Source organism: Aedes albopictus, chromosome 3, assembly GCF_035046485.1.
Source record: "Aedes albopictus strain Foshan chromosome 3, AalbF5, whole genome shotgun sequence".
Classification (NCBI taxonomy): domain Eukaryota; kingdom Metazoa; phylum Arthropoda; class Insecta; order Diptera; family Culicidae; genus Aedes; species Aedes albopictus.
The window spans coordinates 187,258,483-187,285,049 of NC_085138.1; the positions used below are offsets into that span (position 1 = coordinate 187,258,483).

Genomic DNA, 26,567 nt, shown 5'->3' on the forward strand with positions numbered 1-26,567 from the left:
AAGGCTGCCTTTGTGAGTTTAAGAAATGTATCGAAAAACAATCATATTAGTGGACGCATCAAAATCTGAATTTCCAATTCGAACGTGAAATCTGTACTGCTGTACGCCAGTGAAACTTGGTGTGTATCAGTGGAGAACACTCAAAGGCTGCAGGTATTCATTAATAGATGCCTGCGGTATATAATGCGTGCACGGTGGCGTCACAGTTGGATCTCTAACGTGGAGTTCCATCATCGATTTCATCAAAAACCGATAGCGACAGAAATTTGGGAGCGAAAGTGGAGGGGGGTCGGACACACTCTACGCAGGGCGGGAACTAAATTTGCAAACAAGCGTTAGATTGGAACCCAGCGTCAGTAGAACATCACAGCAGAGGCAGACCCAGAGACTCATGGCGGCGCAGCCTCAACTAATAAATAGGGGAAGTCGACAGAAATCGCCTAGAATCGGCTGGTAATCGCCTAGAATGGAGATCTTTCCATTCGGCCCTCTGCACCACCATGGGTTCTCAGGACCTCAATGAATCATATATTGGTGCTAGTTTATTACACTCAAGTGGCCATGTAATATCCGGAACCATTCCGGCGGTATTCCGGATTGTGCTGGGGTCAGGAGGTGAGAGAGGGTTCAGTTTTGTCAAATGTCTAAAAGTGATTATTTCGTGTGTTATTGTGTTTAAGAGGCCTCCGCGGAACCTGTTCCAGGTGTTCCGGAGCGGCCATATCAGTTGATACATACTTCAGTCATTTTTTCTGCCCCATTCTCTCAAAAATATGAAGATTGCTACGTAGCAGAGCATGTTTTGGTTGCAAACCAGAAATGTCTCCGTTGACACCGCCGTGGAACCTTGTAACGGTTCTTTCGCACACAACGTCAGCAGCTTTAGCGCCACTCTCGGGTTAGAGAGGCTGCGACGCTTTTTAGGTCCGGCTTTGAGACTCTGTCACGGGCGAGTTTTGAAAGTGGCTCAATCACGCTATTTCTCCGACAACCCAAACGTAAGATCCAACGAAATCAGAAAATGGAAAAAGGATCACCGAATAAAATTAAAAAAAAAAGAATACTAAAATAGGGAAGCTTCAAACAATTTAGTGAAGGAAGTGTTATATTTTAGGCCCTAGTCAAGATGTAACCGCAATTATACAATGGGTCTTAACTATACTAATCCTACCTATTGAGCTCAAATCGCCTTGACGGAGGCTCTCTGAGAGAATTGAGCTGTGCGTGAAAACAAATTTTTTTAACATGGGAAAGGATAGGAGCTGCATTTTCAAATGCTTCTAATTCTTTATAGAAATTTTTTTAAGCAAAACGTTCTTAATGTTATCGAATGAGATTTTGATACGCTATATTATAGACATAACATTGTGATTTAAAAACTTTTTGTCTAAAACCAGTTATAGTGTAGCTAATTGAAAGTATATTGCAAAACATTAACTCTTTCTTCATTCTGAAGTCCCTAAAATATTTTAGAAGCATTTGAAAATGCAGCTCCTATCCTTTCCCATGTTAAAAAAAAATGTTTTCACGCACAGCGCAATTCTCTCAAAGAGTTCCGTCAAGGCGAAAGGTTTGAAAAACTTACGGTTCTATTGAACAAACTTTGTTCTCACATTGGGGCCCGGCCGTCGTGTTGCTCCGATGTCGCGCAACTTGCAGCTGCAGCGCGTGAGATCTGGTGGACGATCGTAGAGTTGTTGGTCGTCTCCACTGCGGCACGTTGTTGTAGCGCGGTCGCTCCTCAGAGCGCGAGATCCTGCTGGCACAGTCGTCGAGAGAGCGGCGATTGTCGCGGCTGCGCGGTGCCCTCGGCCAACTGGTACTCTCTGAGTGCTTCTCTAACTGTGGCTTGCGTAGGGGCGAGTACCGGGAGATCGTGGTACGGGGAGGCTGCAATCGAGGCGAGAGCGAGTGACCGTTCGAACTACGGACGGCAGGCGTATTCGACGCTGGTGTGCTTCGACGATAGGCAACAGAGAGTCTCGTCTCACCGTGATATTGAATTGCGGTTGAGGCGGTCACCGCGAGATGCCCAGGCACGGATGCTGCGGGGGACTCGAACAAGGGTGATCGCTCGGACGACGAAAAGCAGTGGGCTTGCGCGTCGCTCGTTGTTGGTAGAACGCAGGGAGAGTGCTGAGATCTTCCGTCGCACGGCGAGGTATCGGCTCACCGGGTTCACCGGAAAGAGATGAGCACCGTTTACGCCTAGAGCTTGCACCGAGACGCGTGGAGCTTAGCCGACTCGCGGGGATTCCGTTGCGCGTGTAGCTTGCGCCGAAGTACGTAGAGCTGCCAGGGATGCGCGTGGAGCTTGCGCCGGTCCGCGAGAAGGATCTGTAGCGTTGGGTTTTACGAACCCAAATAAAAACCCTTCGTTGAAGGGAACGCTACCCACAACGAAGTTATTATACATTCTAGATAGTTTCCGTTCACAAAATAGCTTACCTATGCGTTTTTTTTTCTTCTTCACTGCACAGTAGTTAAGAACCAAGTTTCCGATGAAATTCTGAAACCTACATTTAACACGATTTACTTCAATTCTAGAACATATTGCTTTTTCATCTCACCTCAGTTTGTAATACTTTCAAGTATAGCACTATCAATTCTCAATTATCATCAAGTACGAAACTGATCTTCAATTTGATCTTGTCTACTACAATTTATAATCTTCCACATGTGTTACGTCTGCTTTACTCGCTTGCCTTCACAAAAATGGTTGATGGCATTCCCGTGTAAATGCCTGATTTAGGCTAAACAATACAAATTTGCGAAACCAGTAAACACCTATTGTTTCGGAGTTTCGCATTGCAAATATATCTGCCGTGCAGATTAAATAGGGCAACCAGTATCTACCGCTTAGCCCAGTCTGATTATTTTTTTCGCATTTCCTCTCATGGTGCAGGTTGCGATCCCCAATGCAATCCATATTGCTGGGGGGCGTGAGCCATCTCACTCCGCAAGCACTCATGCTCTTAAATTCGTTTCGTCTCTTCTTAACTCTGGACGGCGGGAGAGATTTCGCCTTGACGGAGGCTCTCTGAGAGAATTGCGCTGTGCGTGAAAACAATTTTTTTTAACATGGGAAAGGATAGGAGCTGCATTTTCAAATGCTTCTAATTCTTTATAGAAATTTTTTTAAGCAAATCGTTCTTAATGTTATCGAATGAGATTTTGATACGCTATATTATAGACATAACATTGTGATTTAAAAACATTTTGTCTAAAACCAGTTATAGTGTAGCTAATTGAAAGTATATTGCAAAACATTAACTCTTTTTTCAATCTGAAGTCCCTAAAATATTTTAGAAGCATTTGAAAATGCAGCTCCTATCCTTTCCCATGTTAAAAAAAAATGTTTTCACGCACAGAGCAATTCTCTCAAAGAGTTCCGTCAAGGCGATTTGAGTGGGCCATAAATTCCGTCACGCGGGTGTCGCAATCCCTCTTTTTCTTAAGAGATGGCTCTGCCACATGCTGTAGGTTGTTTTCTAGGGATTCCTGAGGACTTCCAGTGCATTTGATAAGAAAGTCGTTACAACCTATGCTCGATGTTCCGGGGTGGCCATATTAGTTGATACAGATTTTAGTCTATCGTTTTTGACTCGGTCATTCGAAATCAAGAAGATTTTTATGTCGCACAAAAACCAGAAGTGTTCGGATGAGTAATCTTACTCAAATCTGGTTTATCGCAGTTGTGTTTCACTGTTCGCAACGAAAAAAAAAATTGCTGAAAATCGATGGTTCAAACACAATAACACACGGAATAATCAACTTTTGACCAAATAAAAAGAAAATCGGGTTAAGTACGGTTCCTTTGAATTCCACTAAGAATTTGCATCCTTTGACAGATACGTATTTCGACCTCAACTGTAAGGTCGTCTTCAGTGTCTTGTACTTGACTCGAGTCAAGTACAAGACACTGAAGACGACCTTGCAGTTGAGGTCGAAATACGTATCTGTCAAAGGATGCAAATTCTTAGTGGAATTCAAAGGAACCGTACTTAACCCGATTTTCTTTTTATTTACAGATATTCCCCTAACAAGCCCAGGTTAATCATCATCAAGTTTTGGCCGTTTTGGCAATTCCCTGACCCCAGGACAATCCAGAATATCCCCGGAATGGTTCCGGATATTGTATGGCCACTTGAGTATAGTAAACCAGCACCAATTTATGCAATGAAGGGTAACTTCAAAAAAAAATCGTACAAAATGCCAGCATTTTGAAAATGAGTTGTCGGGGGTCGGGTACGTAAAGGTTAAAAATTTCGAGATTTGATGCACTTTTTAAAAAGTTACAGCTATTTGACCATTTTTTGAAAAGTGGAAATTTTACCTGTCCCGATCATTTTGTCTATCCCTTGTGGATGAAGAAGTGTTGTAAGTAATACTATATGGAGTACTTTTCCTCGGCCGTCACAATAGATACGGCACCCAGTGTATGTTGAAAGAATTCAGGACAACAACCCTGAAAAGCTGGGATTCACCACAGATTCGGCTGGCACAAGAATGCTATGAGCACTGTGCGAAAGATGGGTGGACCAGGTAGGTCGTGATCCGTCGGGTCTTTGATGATCAAGAGATATTTTATTATCAAGATTCTTAACACAAGACTAATTCATCTCCTGACCCACGGCTTTAGTTTCTGAGTTTCTCGGAAGTGGTTCAACAGGCAAATTACACAGTACTCCCCACATGCATCTGAAGAAACACTGTTAACCTGCGTTCATGCTACCCTGTCTCATCAGACACGGCATGGAATCGCATACTCTCTCTCTTCTTGGCGTAACGTCCTCATTGGGACAAAGCCTGCTTCTCAGCTTAGTGTTCTATGAGCACTTCCACAGTTATTAACTGGGAGCTTCCTCTGCCAATGACCATTTTGCATGCGTATATCGTGTGGCAGGCACGAAGATACTCTATGCCCAAGGAATCCAAGGAAATGGAATCGCATACATTTCCACTGAATATATTTTCCTCGCCATAAAAATAATTCCGACATTCTCACCCATTCACCTCCTTCCCTTATTTTTTTCTGGTTTTCATTGCAGGCAAACGACACGGCTGGCGTATTAAATTATACCAATCGTAAATATTTCCTCCAACCAAACGAGAAAACTCTCCTGCTGCATATGACCATCTTCTGGAGTTCCTCGGGGAGCTCGGTTGCAATAAGCTCGAACTGCCGACGTCGCCATCGCATGCACCGAAAAGACGCCATCGTCATGAAAAACCACCAAATTGATACTCCCCAGGTGAAGTAGCAGCAGCAGCATCTGTAGCATTCTGTTGCCAGAAGGAAAATGCGAATGGTAAATGGCCATTCAAAATTGAAAGTGTAAAATCGGTGAGAGGAGTAAGTGGAATAAATTACATTAGGGTTCGGTTGGGAAGTGGAAAGCTGAAGAAAGCGAAAAAGGAAACCGAAGTGGATAGAGGAAAATGATTGGTGCAAAGCTGTTTCCGCTTCTGATTTATGTATCATCCTTGCTGGCCGTGTCTGTCGTTAGCGTTTCAACGAATGTCGAAGATTTTATCGTGTTTAATAGTGCTTGTTACGACGATAGCGATTACGTGAGTGATAATTTGAGCTTGAAAGATCTGGTAGCGTCCAACGATGTGATAGTGAAAGCTTTCGCCGGAGATGGCAATTACCTTCGTCCTGAGTTGGTGGCTTCCGGAGCTACCAGGGCAAATAGGGGCGGAAGTGATGGGAGAAAAGTGAGAAGCAACGGCAGAATTAGTCGAAGCGATCGAAGTGCAAACATCACCACACAACGGGAAGCACGGCACGGAAATGAAGAAAATGGAAATGCTAGTTCCATTAGCGTGGAAGACTTTATCGTGCGCCTGGAGCCATCGATGGTATATAAGGGCAATGAAATCTTCAAAAAGCTGAAGCTGATCAATTGGAAGCACTTTGTAATTATAAGAAGGTATGTACTCTTCCGATCTCATTTATCGTGATTCGTTTTGGGGACAACTATCTCAATTAAGCTAATTATAAGTTGAAGAATGTAATTGTTCAACATATAATTAGCTCGCCTTCGTTTGTTTATTAACACATTATGTAAATAGTTTAATTCCGTCTTCTAATGTTCCAGTGAAGAGTGGACATCTGGTTATCTGGAGGGAAGTATTTCAGAAGGCATCGTATGTAAAAAGAAAATCGGGTTAAGTACTGTTCCTTTTAATACATACCACTAAGAATTTGTGACCTTTGACAGATACACTCCCGATCAATAGTTTGGGTTCATCCCCTCAAAAACATGTCATTTTTTTAGACCCATATCTCCGCCAATAAGCGTCCGATTTCACAACCCTAGGTCTCATTTAAAAGATAATAAGTCAAAGTAACTTTGAACATGATTCAGGTGAAATTTTTACACATCTTGGTATGCAAACTTTACCCAAAGTTGTCAACTAGAAACAGAATATAAACTTACTGCAGTGTCGCTGGAAATTAGGTCGGCCAAATTTTAAGATGAACGCGGTAATACAACCTATTTTCTATTAGCTTTCAAATGCTTTTTACCGAACTTAGCTAAAAAATCTTGAAAAAAAAGTTATTACGTGAATTAACTCTTGATGTCATCGACCAAAAGTTTGAGATCACCCATCAATATGATGTATCAGCCGAAAGTTTGGGGTCACTATCATAAAACATGGAAAAGTGATTCGGTGATATCTTTGTCATCTATCGTTGAATTTTAATTTTTTTTGGGTTCATTTCAAAGATAATTAACTAAATTTACGTTTGATGCCTTTAATTCAACGTATTCAACGATTTTTATAAATAAAAATGTTAGGTAAAGATAACACATTTCAGCATATTTCAAAAAATGAAGCAATTTTACGTTAAGTTTTAGTATGTAAACTTTAACAAATATGTGTGGTTCAATGTCTATGCAGTAAGTATCATCCATTATGTTTCAAATAAGCCAAGAAGAATTAAAATTGAAAGAAAGATGACAAAGATATCAACAAATTACTTTTCCATGTTTTACGATAGTGTAGTAGGCTATGAGTATGTAGTTCGTAAGTTAAGTCAGAATAAAAGAAGAGATAGTCGGAACTAGTCGTGTTTCATTAAGTCCCTTCAATTTCAGAAGTGGGATATACTACCCGTGTTCGAAGTCGTTGGATCAAAATTTTGAGTTCCTAAAGAGCGAAATCGTCAACTGAAGCAACCCCCAATTTTGAAAATATTATTGAAGAAACTGAACGTATGAAAACTGAGCTGGTCATTGAAGGACGGAATTGAAGTTTGAAAATAGATGCTGGACTTTAACGCATTACTCTCGAGCTGGAAGGACTGGAGAGGAGCTATGAAATAGAAGGAGCTAGCTGTAATCTAGCTACTGTGGTCTATGAAACATGCTGTGGTCTATGGAACTATGCTGAGGTATGGAACAAAGTATGGAGGTGCATTACAACATCGGAGAATACGTCACCGAGTTGAGATGATGACTGGCAATAGGCTGATGAATCACATCGAAGACGATGTGTAATGTAAAGATGGCCGAATTGTAGTAGGCTATGAGTATGTAGTTCATAAGTTACGTCAGAATAAAAGAAGAGAAAGTCGGAACTAGTCGTGTTTCATTGAGTCCCTACAATAGTGACCCCAAACTTTTGGCCGATGACTCAAGAGTTAATTTACTTAACAACTGTTTTACTAGATTTTTCAGTCAAGTTCCGTTAAAAGCAGTAGAGGGCTTATAGAAAATAGGTTATATTACCGCTCTCATCTTAAAATTTGGTCGACTCAATTTCCAGCGACATTGCCCTAAGTTTATATTCTGTTTTTAGAAAATTTGACAACTTTGGGTAAAGTTTGCATACAAATATTTTTGTAAAAGTTTCAACTAAATCATGTTCAAAGTTACATTGACCTAATATCTTTTGAATAAGACCTAGGGTTTTGAAATCGGACGCAAATTGGCGGAGATATGGGACTAAAAAAATTACATGTTTTTGAGGGGGTGACCCCAAAGTTTTGATCGGGAGTGTACGTATTTTAACCTCAACTGTAAGGTCGTCCTCAGTGTCTCGTACTTGACTCAACTGAAGAGATCCATCGCATTCTACACGTTTTATTCATCTTAGATAAAAATTAAGTGACGTAGTCTAGGTAGTTTTTTTTTTTTCTTTCTTTGCATCGTTACACTGATGGCTCCCTTCTCGAAGGTCGAGCAGGTGCTGGTGTCTATTTTCGTGAGCTATGGCTACATCAGTCTTATTCACTTGGTAAACACTGCACTGTTTTCAGGCCGAAATCTTTGCTCTTATGTGTAGAGTGTAATCAACACTTCAGCAACACGTAATGGGCAAAGTAATATACTTCTGTTCAGATAGCCAGGCTGCTTCGGTCAACTCTAGGTCGAAGTTAGTTACCGCTTATCGGTGACTCGATTTTGTTTAGTGTGGGAGTGTTAGGGACAATTTTGTGAAGGTAGTCAACGGTAATTTCAAATTGTTGAATCAATGTCTGTGGCATTGCATCGAAGGGCCCATATAGCCGAGGCGGTAAACGCACGGGTATTCAGCATGACCATGCTGAGGGTGACGGGTTCGATTCCCGGTCGGTCCAGGATCTTTTCGTAAAGGAAATTTCCTTGACTTCCTTGGGCATAGAGTATCTTCGTGCCTGCCACATGATATACACATGCAAAATGGTCATTGGCAGAGGAAGCTCTCAGTTAATAACTGTGGAAGTGCTCATAGAACACTAAGCTGAGAAGCAGGCTTTGTCCCAATGAGGACGTTACGCCAAGAAGAGAGAAAGAGAGAGGCATTGCACCGCATCACCAAGTGGCCGAGAAACACGAATTGGCCATGAAGTCAACAGCGTAGTGAAGTTTGCATCGATGGGGCGGAAGGAGTGAGCCTCTTGCTCCCGAGGAGATTCGGAGTCGGTCGTTCGAGGAATGTAGTTGTCGAGCTGCATCCCCATGTCCGTGATTTGGAGAAGTCTCGCGCGAGTGTATCTTGTATCGGCCCACTCTTGGTGCCTGCAGTGCGATTCTGGGGACTGTTGCCATTGCCGTAAAGCAGACCGTGCTACCGTCAGCCAACTCAGCCTTTGAGGACTCCAAATTTAAGCCTACCGTCGGACGGCCGTTGGCCTGTGGCGAGAAGAATCGGTTGTGATCGGCAGCTGATAGGTCCGTTTTGCCCAGAGGAGATTCATTCGACCGCTACGTGAATAATTTCGGGTCGCCCCGTGGCAAGCCCTGTGAGCTACCAGACCCTGCATGCCCCCTGGTACTTGCGGCATTTCGTGCACCTGTAAACGACCCCGTGACAGCTACATCGGGCCCTGCACATCGACTCTGATCTACGCTCGGAATATCGGTAGATGACAACAGCACCCCCCCACCACCCCCCCTAGTTCGAAGAATTCATCACGCTTCGAATAGTTCGCTACGTGTATCCGACCGGGTCACGGGGTCTATCAACGTTGGAGCTGCCCAGCCACCAAGGCCGACGGGCTGCAGGAACCCCACATGCCAAGTAACAATGCTACTTCAGCTATGCCATCAAATAAACGGAGTTATTAAGGTAATATGCATTTTGCGTTCAGAACTCCACACTCCGAATACTCCGAATACTCCCCCATCCGAAATAGCTGTTTTGGGCCACCAAAGGACCAGAACCATTCTAAACCTCAAAAGGACCAGTATCATTCTGGGCCGCCAAAGGACCGAAGTCATTCTGGGCTGCCAAAGAACCAGAATCGTTCAGACCTTTCAAAGGACCAAATTCTCTCTGGGCCGCCAAAGGACCAAAACAGATTAGGCACTCTGAAAGACCAAAAACATTCTGGGCGTTTCAAAGATTACAATAATACAAATTCTCAGAGGAACCAGAGTCCATTAGAGTCTACAAAGGACCGTAATGCATCTGGGATTCCTCAGGACCGAAAAGAATCAACAAACAATCAAACAAGATCTGGGCCAGCGGAGGACCAGATCAATTCATAATGTACCATAAGATTGATTATTAGGAGTGAATTAAAAGTCCACTAATAAACTTCATTTTCTTACCATAGCAATGAAAAAAATAATGAAATTTATACAAATAAATCTTCATCATGCTAAGGGAGCAACCGGAGTGCTTTGTTGGAGATTTGTAAAGGAAAAAATAAACGTAGCAATTATACAAGAACCTTGGGCTCATAAAAACCAGGTTCTAGGTATCTCAAAGCAAGTTGGAAAACTTATATTTGATGAAAATAGTCTAAAACCACGAACAGCTTTACTAATAAAAGAGGGAATACAGTTTGTCCCTATCACACAATTTATCACAAAAGATTTAGTTGTAGTTCGCATGGAGATTCCCACAACCCGAGGAAAAACTGAAGCATACATAGCTTCGGCTTATTTTCCTGGGGATGTGGACAAGGTAACTCCACCTGAATTTACAGCTTTCGTCAGTTTTTGCAAGAAAAATAATAAACATTTTATAATAGGGTGCGATGCTAATTCTCACCACACAATATGGGGAAGCACCGACATTAATAAAAGAGGTGAAGACCTTTTCGAGTACATATCTTCGAACAACATCGATTTATGTAATGAAGGAAATCAGCCAACATTTGAAACCAAAACTAGGAAAGAAGTCTTAGATATAACAATCTGTAGTCCAATTCTTTCCTCGAATATCAAGCGCTGGCATGTTTCAGATGAAGAATCTTTATCTGACCATAAACACATAGTGTTTGAGTACAATGCCAGTGAACCAACCAAAGTGACTTACAAAAATCCTAGGAATACCAACTGGGAAAATTATAAACTAATTTTGCAATCCAATAATAATGTAACAATAAATGGAAATATTGAAACACAGGAACAACTGGATAAAATTGCAGAAAATATCACAGGAAAAATTATCCAGGCGTATGATGCTACTTGTCCAGTCAAGGAAGAAATCTCAAATAGAGATGTACCTTGGTGGAACAAAACTTTAAACAACTTAAGGAAAAAATCCCGGAAACTTTTCAATCGAGCAAAAGTTTCGGGAAAATGGGATGAATATAAAAAAACCCTTACACTTTACAATAAAGAAATAAGAAAATCTCGAAGGAAAACCTGGAGGTCTTATTGTGAAAACATAGAAAAAACCCCAGATGTAGCAAAACTGCAAAAAGTTCTTTCCAAAGACCATTCAAATGGCCTGGGAAGTTTGAAGAAAACAGACGGGAGTTTCACTGTTGATACAAATGAAACACTTAAAATAATGATGGAAACTCATTTCCCTGGATCAAGTTTACTATCAAGTGATGATAAAGATGGTACGGGAGTTGAAGAAAACTATAGGCCAATACGGACTGTAGACACCAACTTTATTATACCGGATGCAATCTTCACACGATCTAAAGTTGAATGGGCAGTGAACTCCTTCGAACCATTCAAATCTCCGGGAAGGGGTGGCATATTTCCTGCACTTCTTCAGAAGGGTGGAAAAGAGTTGCTAGATTCCCTTACTAGTATTTTTAAATGCAGTTTAACTTTAGGGCATATACCTAAAGTATGGACTCTAGTTCGAGTAGTTTTTATTCCAAAAGCGGGTAAAAAAGACAAAGCACAACCAAAATCTTTCAGGCCTATAAGTCTTACGTCTACCATACTCAAAATTATGGAAAAGATAATAGACGAATACATAAAATCAAATTATTTACAAAGATATCCTCTCAGTAGATATCAATTTGCTTACCAATCCAATAAATCTACAGTCACAGCTCTTCACGAACTAGTTACAAAAATAGAAAGTACGCTTAACAGGAAAGAGATTGCTCTTGTAGCATTTCTTGATATAGAAGGTGCTTTTGATAATGCATCTTACAGCTCTATTGACAATTCAATGACAAATAGAAACTTCGATCCTTGTATCAAAAAGTGGATAATGGAAATGCTAAATTAGAGAAAAGTATCGGCTGAATTAGGAGAATCATCCATAACTGTAAAGACTACCAGGGGATGTCCTCAATGGGGTGTATTGTCCCCCTTACTATGGTCACTTGTTGTTGATGATCTTCTTAATACACTAGTGGAAAAAGGCTTCGAAGTCATCGGTTTTGCAGATGACGTAGTTATAATAGTGCGTGGAAAGTTTGACAGTATCATAACAAACAGAATGCAATCTGCACTAAACTGCACCTGGCGTTGGTGTCAAAACGAACGATTGAACATCAACCCTTCAAAAGCAGTTTTAGTGCCATTTACCCGCAGAAGAAAACCTGCTTTGAAAACTTTGAAAATTAACGGATCTATCTTAAAATACTCGTCAAATGCTAAATATCTGGGAGTAATTCTAGATGATAAACTTAACTGGAACTTACACTTAGAACATGTAATTAACAAAGCCACGAGTGCTCTTTGGGTAAGTAAAACTACGTTTGGAAGAAAATGGGGGCTCAAACCAAAAATGATTAATTGGATCTATACGGTTATCGTAAGACCCAGGATAGTCTATGCGTCGCTGGTTTGGTGGCCTAAGACAAAACAATATACAACACAAAGAAGACTCGAAAAGTTACAACGTTTGGCTTGTATGGCTATAACAGGAGCAATGCATAGTACACCGTCAAAGGCCTTAGATGCCGCTCTTTATAAACTTCCACTGCATCAATATGTGCAGAAGGAAGCTGAAATGAGTGCCCTAAGGCTAAGAAGAAGTACTATATTACTAGAAGGTAATCTTGTCGGGCATCTCAGTATACTGAAAGATTTTCCCGTTAATCAATTAGTAGTAATGAACGAAGACTGGATGGATAAGAGACTGAACTTTGATATACCATACACAGTGGTCAACACTGATCGTCAAGTATGGGAATCGGGGGGACCGAATATCTTACCAGGATCGGTTATTTTCTACACAGATGGCTCAAAAATGAATCATGGCACTGGAGCTGGAATTACCGGGCCAGGGCTGAATATTTCAATATCAATGGGAAAATGGACAACCGTTTTTCTTGCAGAAATATATGCAATTCTGGAGTGTGTGTCTGTATGCCTTAAGAGGAAGTACAGGTATACACGGATTTGCATATTTTCAGATAGTCAGGCAGCTTTGAATGCACTAAAATCTTTCACATGTCAGTCTAAACTGGTGTGGGAATGCATTGAACTACTGAAACAGTTGGCCGCTAAAAACCAGGTTAATCTGTACTGGGTACCAGGCCACTGTGGAATAGAAGGTAATGAAAAAGCTGATACACTTGCCAGAGAAGGCTCTGAAGTTCAATTCATAGGCCCAGAACCATTCTGTGGTGTATCTAAATGTGAAATACAAATGGAAGTAAAGCGATGGGAGGATCAAATGATACAATCAAACTGGATTGCTACGAAAACATCAAGACAATCCAAACTGTTCATAACTCCGAATGACAAAACTACAGAAAAACTATTAAACCTAAATAAAAAATCTCTGAGCATAGCTATTGGGCTTCTCACGGGGCACTGCCCGACACGATATCATTTGAAAAATATTAATCGATGTCAAACTGATGTCTGTCGATTCTGTAATTATGCAACTGAGACCTCTCACCATCTGTTATGTGACTGTCCAGCACTATTTGTGCGTAGAAGACAATATTTTACCAAGGGTATTCTAAATCCTTCTGAAATTTGGTTGAAAAATCCCAATTTGATGGTTGATTTTATCCTAAGAATCATCCCAGATTGGGGTACTTCGCATAATCAGCAAACGACGTCAACCCTCAATGGTGACTCGTCGTCCTGAACAAATGCGAAACTAAACAGGGGTATACCACAATAGATCAAAGTAATGGTCGCAGTGGTTCAAATCCCAACAAAAAAAAAAAAAAAAAAAAATCCGAAATAGCCCTGGGACCCGGGAGTCAAAAGAGGCCTTGTGAGCCCACCCGGGAGCTGCCATTGGCTGGACCAGCATCTTGGGGCTCAGGCCCGATCCCTTCTAGGCCGGCGCGATCGACTCCCGGGGTCAAAAGTTGTTTCAACCTTATGGCTATTTTTCTATTGCTGGAAAGAAAGTGGCTGATAAGTTTATTGGTCCTGAGCCAGCTATTCCGGAATCGAAGTGTTGGGTAAAGCTTCAGTTTCACATCTGAGCTGTCACCCAACACAAACACAATTGAAATACACTGTTGAAAATGCTTTGCCATCCATGTTCTGTTGTGCACATGGATGTCAACATGCTTGGTCAGTCAAAGCAAAATCAAGAAATTGACTATTGAAATAGTTTGGAGCCATGTCGTCAAACCTACAGGGGGTGGCCAAAATGTTTGGGATAGGCAACTTTTTTTTCTCTCACAAAAAAGTTCAACATGCTATAACTTTTCATAGAGTGCATCAAAAAATCTCAAATTTTGACTATTTGCCAACCTATTATATGTGCATCATTGGTACAAATTTGGGCTCGATTGACTAATGTTTCGCAAAGTTAGAACCGTTCGAGTAAAACACTATTTTACAGACAACTCATTTTTGAGCTGTCATATCTCGGAAACCAGTGTACCGAATTGAATGAAATTTTGAACGTACATTAACACTATGTAAATGCTTCACAAACTATTAAAACATTGATACTTTTTGAACGTTGAAAAAAGTTATCAAAGATTGTTATTTTTTGGATTTTTTTCGAAAAAATGTAATTTTTTCACACCAATGCCAATAAATTTTAGTGTTGATATCCAAAGATTTTCCACCTCTGTTCTCAAGTTATCGTTAATCAGATATTTTAGAGCCTATTTAGATTGAGGGAAGAACACATTTAGTATTTTTGTGTGGTTTTGTTAATTAGGCTTATTTTCCTCTATATGGGTAAAAATTTCAACCCGGTGTAACTTAATTCGCAGTGAGAAAATATTACATTTTATAACGTCGTATTAAGTATCATTATATTGTCGATGAACGTTAAAAAATTCATTCAATTCGGTTCACTGATTTCCGGGATATGACAGTTCAAACATTAAGTGTCTAAATAATAGTGTTTTACCCGAACGGTTCTTACTTCGCGAAAAGTTATTCAATCGAGCCCAAATTTGTACCAAAGATGCACATATAGAAGGTTGACAAACAGTCAAAATTTGAGATTTTTTGATGCACTCTTTGAAAAGTTACAGCATGTTGAATTTTTTTTGTTGGAGAAAAAAAGTTGCCTATCCCAAACATTTTGGCCATCCCCTGTACTTGTATTGTACTGAGCCATTTTCAAGGGTGGCGAAGTATCTTACAAGTCTGCCAAAACAAAATTGCAGCATGCTGATCAAAGCCTAAACTGGCCATTGATAGTGTGACTTTGATATTTGTGGTCTTTTTGCCAGTAAAGTATGTTTCGTAACAACAATTTCTTCAAATTAATCCTAAGCTTTGTGCAGTTTTCGTGTCATCAGAGGTATAAAATTTTCAATCATTTTTTTTCGACTGAGATGGGTACCTTATTCTGGCTTGCAGTTTTAATAAGTTGGCCTACGCATTATCTTGGCTCCAACGTTTCGATGCCAATTTGGATCTTCTTCAGCGATCTAATTTTATTTGGTATACAGACAGAGACATAGAACATTAATTACACAGCAAAAAAATATGAAAGTTCAACAGCACGTAAATTGTAGATCAACTGAAATTTGCGACAGAAAAATGTAAATCGCCAACATTCAACGTCAGCCGAGAAGTCCGCTGCTCGTCAGTCGGCTTGTTTACAGATTTTAAAGCATATTCGCTTTAAATTTACATGCATCTGCTATAAACCACGCCAGCCACTCTCCGTCGTCAGCTAAAGAACGGCTGCTCGCAGCTGTGGCGGTTTCCCCGTTGTCTCTCTCAGTTCTCTTTGCAGCAGTCGGAGCATGTCGGGAATGTGTGCATTATGGTAGAACCAGTTTAACTTTGACTGTCTGCTATTCAACAAGCTGAGATAGCCGAGATAGCTCGGGCGTGCTGCTCATACTCCAAGGATCTCAGTTCAATTCTCGCTCGGATCTCGATTTTCTTTATATTTTCTAACAGATATCTGCAATGTAATTTTAAGATCGCACAAAAATTTCCATCATATATGACGGGGTCCTTTTGTTACATTCGATCCGTCATAATTTTACAGGTTTTTTCGAACTGTGTACCAATAGTGGTTTTACATATAACATAAACCACAAAGAATTATTCGTAGCTGTCCAAAATCATTCAGCCTGTAGTGTTGTCTATGGTTCGTTGTTGCAAGGTCCTGTGAAAAGCGTTTGTTTTAAGTGAAGAAATCTCTAAATCTAAATTGGAATTGAAACGTTGGAGCCAAGATAATACATTCGTAGGCTAACTTTTTAAGACTGCAAGCCAGAATGAAATAATTCTAAAATATGTATAATTTTGTAACTAAATTGATGCAATATGCCACAAACATGTATACGCCACTACATTTTTCGTCTACATTGAGGAAGAACTATTTAAAATCGATTTGTCATAAAATTTGCAGAATTTGTTCAACATTTGGCGAATCACCCTACCTTTTTTACACCGAATTCTACGATCTTCCATGTACACTCCCGATCAAAAGTTTGGGGTCACCCCCTCAAAAACATGTCATTTGTGTAGGCCCACATCTCCACCAATTTGCGTCCGATTTCAAAACCCTAGGTCTCGTTCAAAAGATAATAAGTCAAAGATACTTCAAGCATGATTTAAAAGAAACTTTTTCTAAAAATTTTGTATGTAAACTTAATTCAATGTTGCCAAATTTTCTAAAAAATGAATAATAACTTACGGCAGTGTCGCTGGAAATTGGGTTGACCAAATTTAAAGATGAGAGCGGTAATATAACCCATTTTCTATTAGCTTTCAACTGCTTTTTACAGAACTTAGCTAAAAAATCTAGAAAAAAAAGTTATTAAGTAAATTAACTCTTCATGTCATCGACCAAAAGTTTGGGGTCACCCGTCAATATGATGTATCAGCAAAAGTTTGGGGTCACTTTCGTTAAACATAGAAAAGTGATTTGATGATATCTTCGTCATCTATAGTTCAATTTTAATTATTTTTGGTTCATTTCAAAGATAATTAATTAAATTTACGTTTGATGTCTTTGACTTAAAGTATTTAACGATTTTTGTATATAAAAATGTTATGTAAATTTAACACATTTCACCACACTTCAAAAAATGAGGCAACTTTACGTTAAGTTTTAGTATGTAAATTTCAACAAATATGCGTGGTTCAATGTCTATGCAGTAAGTATCATTCATTTTGTTTCAAATATGCCAAGAAGAATTGAAATATAATGACAAAGATATCAACAAAACACTTTTCCATGTTTTACGATAGTAACCCCAAACTTTTGGCCGGTACATCATTTTGAGGGGTGACCCCAAACTTTTGGTCGATGACATGAAGAGTTAATTTACTTAATAACTTTTTTCTAAATTTTTTAGCTAAGTTCAGTAAAAAGCAGTTAAAAGCTAATAGAAAATGGGTCATATTACTGCTCTCATCTTTAAATTTGGTCGACCCAATTTTCAGCGACACTGCCATAAGTTTTTATTATTTTTTTTAAATATGGCAACTTTGGGTTAAGTTTACATTTTTTTTGAAAAAGTTTCTTTTAAATCATGTTCAAAGTTTCTTTGACTTATTATCTTTTGAATGACACCTAGGGTTTTGAAATCGGACGCAAATTGGCGAAGATATGAGCCTAAAAAATGACATGTTTTTGAGGGGGTGACCCCAAACTTTTGATCGGGAGTGTATCTTAAATTAATCAGATTTTTCACAAGTGGTTATTCAGATTGCATTAAATTTTCGAAATATCTTTAACTCCATTGATCTGCATAGTGGGCCATTAATTTAAATATTTGTGACACTGCATCGCCAATATACTTCAAATATTAATGCTGATAAAAAAATATATATCAGAAGAACATCTGACGTTTCCAGGATGTTTTCCAATAGTGGCTGTGCAAGCGCTAGAATATAATAGATTAGAAGAAGACCTAACGTCCAGTCTCCCTCCAGCGGCCCAAGACTTGGTCCAGTGGAGAAAGACGCTTTTATTTGGCGTAGATTCTTCGTCTTCTTCTTTATGGCTTTACGTTTTCACTGGAACTTGGCTTGCTTCACTTCAACATAGTGTTCTTTGAGCACAGTTGTTCAATAATTGAAAGGCTTTCTTTACCTGTCAATTGCTTGAATTTGTAAATTGTGAGGCAAGTACAATGATACACTATTTCCCGACCGGAACGGGAATCGAACCTGCCATCTCCGGATTATCGATCCAAAGCCTTACCACTAGGCTAACTGGAGACCCAGTACATGTTGCTTGAGTTGCTTAACTAAGTGGTAGTACTTATCATCCAATTTTTGGTAATACAGAGTTATACTGTTGCTCTGCAACAGCCATACAGTCTCCTTTCTTGATATCATTGTTCGTTTCATTTTTCAATTCGAATGATTTTCAATCAAACCCTTATAAAGCGCTTCCATTTTCATTCGTCTGTTTGAAAATATGGATGCAATTCGCTTTTCGGTGCATTCATTTGCATGTAGGAACCCAACTTGAAATCCGAACAAAGAAGAGTGACAAATCGTAATGACTAAAATATAAACGGATACTGAATCGAAAAAAATCACAAAAATAACAATAAAAAAATCCAAGTTTTTGACAACAGAATGGTGTGCCATTTTTTTATCATATGCACAAAAAACTAATGAAATATATGCAAAGGTTTACCAGTGATTCAAAATCATTAGTTCTTCTTCCTCTTAGCGTAACGTCCCGACTAGGATAAAGTCTGCTGCTCAGTAGTTTATAACTGAGAGCTTTCTCGGCCAATGACCATTTTCAATGTGTAATATCGTGTGGCAAGCACAAAAATACTCTATGCCAAAGAAATCAAGAAAATTTCCTTTCCTTTCCCGTCAATTCCTGCATAGTCTAGCTGAATACCCATGCCTTTACAGTTTACAGTGGTCCAAATTTGAAAATACCTGGCAAAAATTGCCAAATCATAGTAGTCTGCTAGTTTTAGCCTATATGAATGTATTGGAACATGATTTAGCGCTCAATTTCATTTTGAAGGCATTTTCATTTTCTGTCGATTTCTTCGAACAAAATCCGAACAAAATTGATGTTTTTCATACAATTTTACTATACACATATCATCATGGCGCTATTGTTTTGGCAGCTCTTTGCAGTTGCATTTTTCTTTAACCGATTTTGCATACATAAACGAGCATTTGAACGGAATCTCTCCGCGGGGAGTAGCGGGGAGAGATTTGTAAGACACTTTAAAGTCGAACTGTAAGAATTTATCGTACTAATGACATGTAATGTTAATTTTGAAGCCAAAAGTGTTATTTCGATCTCTTTCTCCATTGCAGCTGTCTGATATACACAAGAACTTACAAATAAACTTTTGAAAGCTATTGTATTACTTATATCAATAGGCTTTTGTAGTGGTTGAACTTGTTTGTGTTCTTTATCATAAATTCAGCACTTTTTCCATCTGCAGCTATTCAGTGCTGTAACAAGATACAAAATCAATTTTCTGTCAGGTTTTCTCGAAATTGGACCTCTGTGCAGTTGTGGCTTTATGGCCCCTTATAGAAGTACAAAGTTAGATCACGTCGAAAATGGGCATTTTGAATGGAACTCATCTTTCACAGTTATTTTTATAAACATTTTATTATTATTTCGGCACATGCGGTGACGAAAAATCGAACATTGCAGTAATGCCAGTATTATGCTTAAAGTGTGTTATTATGTCATTTTACATGACAGTTTCTTCAATCTCAACCAATTGTTACGGGATTTTAAATTGATAGTATGATTGTCCTTTCTGGAAGTAGAGGATGAAAAACACGATAGAGCGGACCAGTAGCTAGATCAGATATAATATAAAGGTGTTCATAAAAAAAACAGCTCATTAATAAATCAAAGGTGATTTAGTATAAGTTTGTCATATTCATCTATTCAGATACTATTTCTATTCTGATACCCGACTGGAAAAGCACTTCAGTTCATGGCACGGCTGGGGATGTGGACCATCACCGAACCGTGCACTAATTTTAGAGTGTATGCAAACGACCAACAACATTCGAGTACAATTTCAACAGAGAGACATAAATTTTCCCGGCGATGGCCAGCGGAGGCAGCATCATCCATACACACTAGGCAGTCACACAGTCAGCAAACTGCTTGCGGTTTTCGGGACTATTACCGCTGCAGCGTGCATTTTGTTCGATACAGCCTGACGCCCAGGGCGTAATGGCAGCAATCGTACGTACATAAGCAAAATAAGGTTAATTAATTTGAACCTCGATGGCACGCTTGACAGGATTGGGCCATTATGATAGACACCGTATTGCATGTTTGCATATAATGTGACTGGTAACTACTGTATGTTGTTTGCAAGGTTGTTCCGATACGGATCAAAATATGCAATTGCAGATTCAAATGATGACTTTATCAAAGGATTACACGTACGTACAGCAAAGGGAACTGAAAGTCTATATTTCCACCTAAAAACAAATTTTCGATGGAAGGTTCGGAGGGTTAGGGTATATGTACCATTCCTTGGCCTAATTTGCAAGCCGCCTTGACAATTTTGACCATAGCTCATGAATTAATAGCACTAGAAATAATATGTTGACCTTATTACGCACTCTAGGCAAAGCATATTTCACCAAATGGAGGTAAACTAACGTAAATATTCAATAATTTACTTAATTAAGTTGAAAAGATTCGATGCGATGGTATGCAACGTCGGTCTAGTGGAGCGGATCTGGTTGGATGGTTAGAACACTTGACTGTCACGCCGAGGACCTGGGATCGAATCCCACTCCCGACAAACTCACAAAATGTGAGTTCTTCCTTCGGAAGGGAAGTGAAGCGTGGGTCCCGAGATGAACTAGCCCAGGGCTAAAAATCTCGTTAATACAGATAAAAAAAAATAAAATAAAAAATATAAAAAAACGTCGGTTTATGATACAAAAATTCACCTATTAGTGGATACAACGTTGGCCTGTTGCTTTCCATGCACGAGAACCACTCATTATCTCATTTTTTCAATATTTCTGCTGAAGTATTATCTCTATTTGTTTATCAATCTTACTTTTAAATTACATTGTCGGAGCCAAATTTTCAAAAAACTTTAAATAAATCACTTAAATTAAAGTTCTTACTTAATTTAGTTACGAAAACAACGCAACCCTATTATTGTGTTATATTTTTACAGTCACCGCAAACGAAATCTTTCTTCCTGTTCGTTCTTTCTGGTTCTTAAGCAAGCAATGTTGTTGACGTCACTTTATTGGTGTTTTGACGTCACTTACTGATGGGCTAAGATTTGGGTACATAGTGAAAAAAAAATGTCCTCAATATTCGGCCCACATTTAATTTGTAAAATAGTTATTATTCATTGAAATCAAATATACAGGTTCAAAATAGCGTCCTTGACCGTCGCATCAAATGTTCAGTTATTAAAAAGTTAATTCGAAATGTTCCAGAATCGTGCCATTTATGATCATGTGTATAGACTACCCACTAAGCCGAAGAATCATGGCGTCTACAAAAGCTAAACAAAGTGACATTTTCATTCAATTTTAATGCTCTAAAGTGCTAAAATTGAAACAAAATGTTACATTTGTTTGGCGCATAGCTTTTCCGATCTCCAATTATGCGTGTTTGTTTGAGTTTCTGGTTTACGTTAAGATAGGCCGAACGAGGGGACTATGCCAACGAAGCATCCCGATACCCTATATGTGACAATACCATCCAATTCAGCTCGTCAAATTGAGATAATGTCTGTATGTGTGTATGTTTGTTTGCCTGTGCACATAAATAGGTAACTCTTGCTTAGGTTACTTTCCGTTGTCCGATTTTTGTGACTTTAACACGAAATGAATCGGAATTTTAACACATTGTTTGCTATTGAAAATATTCCGGATCGGTCAGGCATTCCGGAGTTATGGGCATTTTAATGATCCGGACTAGCACCGGTGGAACTAATAATATCTAAGACTGAATCAAATCCCATGATACACACTCAGTTGAGCTCGGCTCATTCCCATTCTTTTGTCGAGATTCGCACAGCCGAGCGCTCGGCTAACACAATTTAACTGAGATATCAGCAAAAAGTAAAACTTATTCATAGCAACACCTATGGGTACCGCTAGCATCAAACATTGAACGTTAAGCGTTGAGCCGAGATTTCATTAACCGAGATTCGCACAACCGATCTTGGCATTCGGTTTTAAGCGAAACAACATCGACTTTTTGTAACCTTTAGTATGGAAGACATATTTTGTGCGTAATTAACCAATGGAGACCAGAATCTACGATGTCGGCCCAAAACTCAAGATGGCGGCCAAAATCCCAACATAGTGGCCCACAACGCAAGAAGGCAACTGTTTATGGAGTTTCAGGCTTCAAAACCATTTGAAATTGTTTGGTATGGGGAATACAAAGTCTAGAAATGGTGACCATGAATAGCGACCGTAAATTAAAAATTCGGTCCAAAACTTAAGATGGCAGATGTATTGAAGAGTTTTAGGCTCTAAACCATATGATGAGTATATTTGCTTTGGGTAAGATGTCCGGAGTTCAAGAATTACGACTAGAATATCCAATATGTTTGCCCAAAATCTGAGATCATCGCTCAAAAATCAAGATGGTGTTTTTGCTCCAAAACCATTCAGAATGGACATTTACTTGTGAAAGATGTCCGCAGTACAAACATGTTGTGAAAAATACAAGATGTGTGTCAAAAAATTTAAAATGACTGCCAGTATATATCTTCAATATTACATTTCTACATTTGGTATGGAAAAGATTCCCGATATCCACACATGGTAATCAGAAATTGCGTTCCGAAATTCTTCTGCTTAATGAAATGCAAAACGTAATTTGAAAAGTTTGAGACAAATAAAAATATAAAAATTCTATCGTCGAAACCGAATACATTTTCTTTTATGTCGAATAGAATGTGAATTTTTTAAGTACTTCTCAACGTCTTTAATGTAATGTTTAATATTATACAAAATAGATTGTTTCGTGTCATCTCCAGCACCGAGCCAAATATCTCTTTAATAGCTTGTGCTAACGCAAAGCGGAAAGGTTGTTCTTACTTTATCGATACCAATATCTATCGTCCTAATTAAACTTTCACATCGTTTCACTTCCTCGTTTTCTCTCTCCCTCCTATTTTTTCAGCCTGGCAACCAGCCGCAAAAACAAACCTCTAGTATCTGGTCAGCTTTCAGTCGGGAACAGTGAGCAATTTCCCCAGAGTAAAGAACCTAACCCAACAGGAAAACTCGATGCCAAGAACAATAAGTACACCAACGTTAGTTATAGATCCAAGTGCAATAGGAACAAACCCATAACTAGCAGCATAAATAATGGCGCGGAGCAGGAGACACCCGAAGCCAACAGTACCTACAGCAACAACAACAACAAGTCGACGCAAGACAATAATGATGATAGCCTCAGCAGGAACAGAACCAGCAATAATGCCCGTAGCCAACACCGCAGCAAGGACGATAGTGCAGAAGACGCCACCCGAGACCACCACCGTACAGTGGCGAGCGTCCTTGGTGAAATATTGCCGACCGAGTTAATCATCTTCGGAAGATTAGATAGCAAAAGCAATCTGCAAGTCGATCTGCTTAGTGGCTTGCTGCTCTTCAGTAGGGAGCTGGAAACTTCGATATGGCGTGAGATGGGTAAGTTGAAGTTTGATTTGCAGAAAGTTTCATGCGGTAAATCCTGACCTATTTGCATTGACGGTATGAACTGCATCATGTCTGTGTATGAACTTTAAAGTAGCAGCTGAATAGCTCTCCCTGAGACCGGTCCAGTATTTATATCCAACTTTTCAAAACTGTAAATAGCAGATCTATTTTTTTCTCTATTCAACAACCATCCGTTTTGAGGGAGTTTTTGAAGACATTTTCCAGATAAAGTTAAACTGCTTTGAGCCAATAATTTTGCTTTTTGGCGAGGACTTTCAGAAAATCATCAATTAAATTATTTCTGAAGACAAGGTGTACATAGTTTTGCCGGTTTGCGAGAGCTACTCAGCTGCGATTTTTCAATGAGCACATTGACTTTTAATCTTTCATATGCAACAGTTAAGCAGTCACAAAGTAAACTTCTGCTACAACAAAGCCACAGCTTAGGGGCTGTCCATTAATTACGTAAGGGTTTATGGGTGGAGGGGGGGGGGGAGTTTTGAAAAATCTTACGCACCATACAAAAATATTTAGAGTTTCATACAAAAAATCTTACAAGGGGGGGTGGGGGTTGTCGAAAAATCGGAAAAATTGCCTTACGTAATAAATGGATAGCCCCTTAAATGTTATGAAATTACAGTCAGGTCTTTTTTTACGCGGTTTTCATTTACGCGGCCGCGTAAATGAAAACTCCATACAAAAAAAAATTCATCGTCTTATTTTTGCATGATTCGTCGAGAAATGGTGAGACTTTTTTTACGCGGTTTTTTGAATTTTGAACTGAGTTTTTTTTTACGCGGTACGTATCCCCCGCGTAAAAAAAAAACCTGACTGTACTGGAATACATCTTCGAGGAAATTCCGAAGGAATCCATAAAAGAACCTTTGGAACAAATTCCCGTAGAACACGTTTTTTTATGAAATACAGAGGAATTTACACAAAATTTACACATTTTCAATTGCTTAGTACTTACTTACTTGATACTTGATGGGCTACAACTCGTAGCGGTGAGTCTACGCCGAATGAAGTATCTGCCACCACTGGCTTCGGTCCTGGGCCAATCGCTTCCAGTCGCCCTGAAGGCTTAGAGTCCTTAGGTCCTCCTTAACTGCAAAAAGCCAACGTGTGCGCGGCCTTCCACGAAGCCGACGACCCCTTCCTGGTTCTCTGCTGAATATAATTTTAGCTTGTCGTTCCTCCGGCATACGAGCTACGTGTCCAGCCCACCGCAGCCTGCCGTGTTGTATTCGCTTCACTATATCCATCTCTTTATATACCTGGTACAATTCGTAGTTCATGCGACGCCGCCAGATGCCGCCGAGTATTGTTCGCAGCACTTTACGTTCGAAGACTCCATCCGATCAACTTCTTTCAACGTCCACGTTTCATGACCGTATAAAGCGACCGGGAGAATCAGAGACTTGTACAACGCGAGTTTTGTCTTCGTTTGCAGCCTGCGGGACCTCAGCTGGTTTCGCAGACCGAAAAAGGCCCGATTTGCAGCAATAAACAGATGATGGGTCTGCAAGTTGTATTCCCGAAATTTATCGAGAATCTGCCGCAGGGTGAACATCTGGTCCGTCGTTGATCGGCCCTCACGAAATTCTGCCTGATATTCGCCGACGTAGGACTCCTCAATCGGCCTCAGCCTGTGGAACAGAACTCCGGACAAAATTTTGTACGCTGAATTGGGGAGTGTTATTCCTCTGTAACTCGCGCACTCCAGTCGATGCCCTTTCTTGAAAAGAGGGCAAATGAGACTGTTGGGTACACACTCACTGGAGGTAGGTTCGTTGCACTCACCTGATATTGCAGCATCAACGACTTACCCAAGCCACCGACACTCGATGCTGACAGCTGCGCTCGTTGCTGCCACCAGCCAATAGATGCCGACGACCGTGCTTGCCACGGTCACCAGCCGACGTCGATGAAGTGCCGACAGCAGTGCACTCCACTGCCACCAGCGCGTCGTTCTCTCCGCCGAAGGACCACGGCTCGAATGCCGATACACCGCTGGCCGTCGAAACCGTCGTGTCTTGCTTGCCACCGGATGCAACGACGACGCCTCCGTGCAGACGTACCGCCGCACATCAATCGCCTCGATCGATGGAAGCGAACCACAATCCAAACGACGACGAACAGGATCCAACACGTCCACCGCTCTGCACGCCAGCGCCGACTCGGAACAAGGAGCACACACACACTCGCCACCGTCTCGGGGTGGAAGGAAGGGAATAACGCCAGTCGATCCTCGCGTCGATCGAACTAGCCACCACTTTTCGGCACTGGTTAGAGAAAAACACTTTTTGTGCGATCCGTACGCGTCAATGGATTTATTGATACTGAATGAAAAATGAAACATGAAACAACTTATATACATGTTGCCATAGTATTGGCAGTCGGTCAACGCAGCGCTTGCTGCAAAGTAGGCTCCGCCCATACGTCGCTGAGGATGAATGGATGGCACCTCTCTGTTCTGCACGCGTTGGGCGCGTACATACTCCCGCCGGTTGGAATGGAATTCCAAAGCGACAATCGTTGGCTCGTCGAAAACGGTGGAATGTAACGGTATTGATGGCCGGATAATCGTCTTCGTATCCATGCCGACAGCTGCGATCACATTCTTACGGGGTACAGTGCAACGAAAAATCCAAACCTCCATACATGACCCACTAGATCGTCCCTCATTGATTGCACAGTGGTACCCCTTTTTTACACTCTTTGTCCATTTTGCCCTTGAATTAAGCGATGACGTACACCAAATTTTCCACTCAGCCCACGAATGCAAGTATTTCAAAATCATCTGTTCTTTCATGTCCCACGTATCATGCGCAGAGGCACTCTGGAAATGGTTACACTTCTTCAAAT

General features: G+C 40.2%; 1 protein-coding gene across 2 annotated transcripts in view; it reads left to right on the plus strand.

The window, feature by feature from the left end:
- Positions 1-26,567, plus strand: part of LOC109398885 (uncharacterized) — a 91,015-nt gene that overhangs the window by 14,542 nt on the left and 49,906 nt on the right. For both annotated transcript variants that reach the window (XM_019671335.3, XM_062856829.1), the window contains exons 2-3: positions 5,052-5,936; positions 23,179-23,690. In XM_019671335.3, coding sequence (XP_019526880.3) covers positions 5,443-5,936; positions 23,179-23,690 — 1,006 coding nt within the window. In that variant the 5' untranslated portion in view covers positions 5,052-5,442. The remainder of the gene's footprint in view (positions 1-5,051; positions 5,937-23,178; positions 23,691-26,567) is intronic.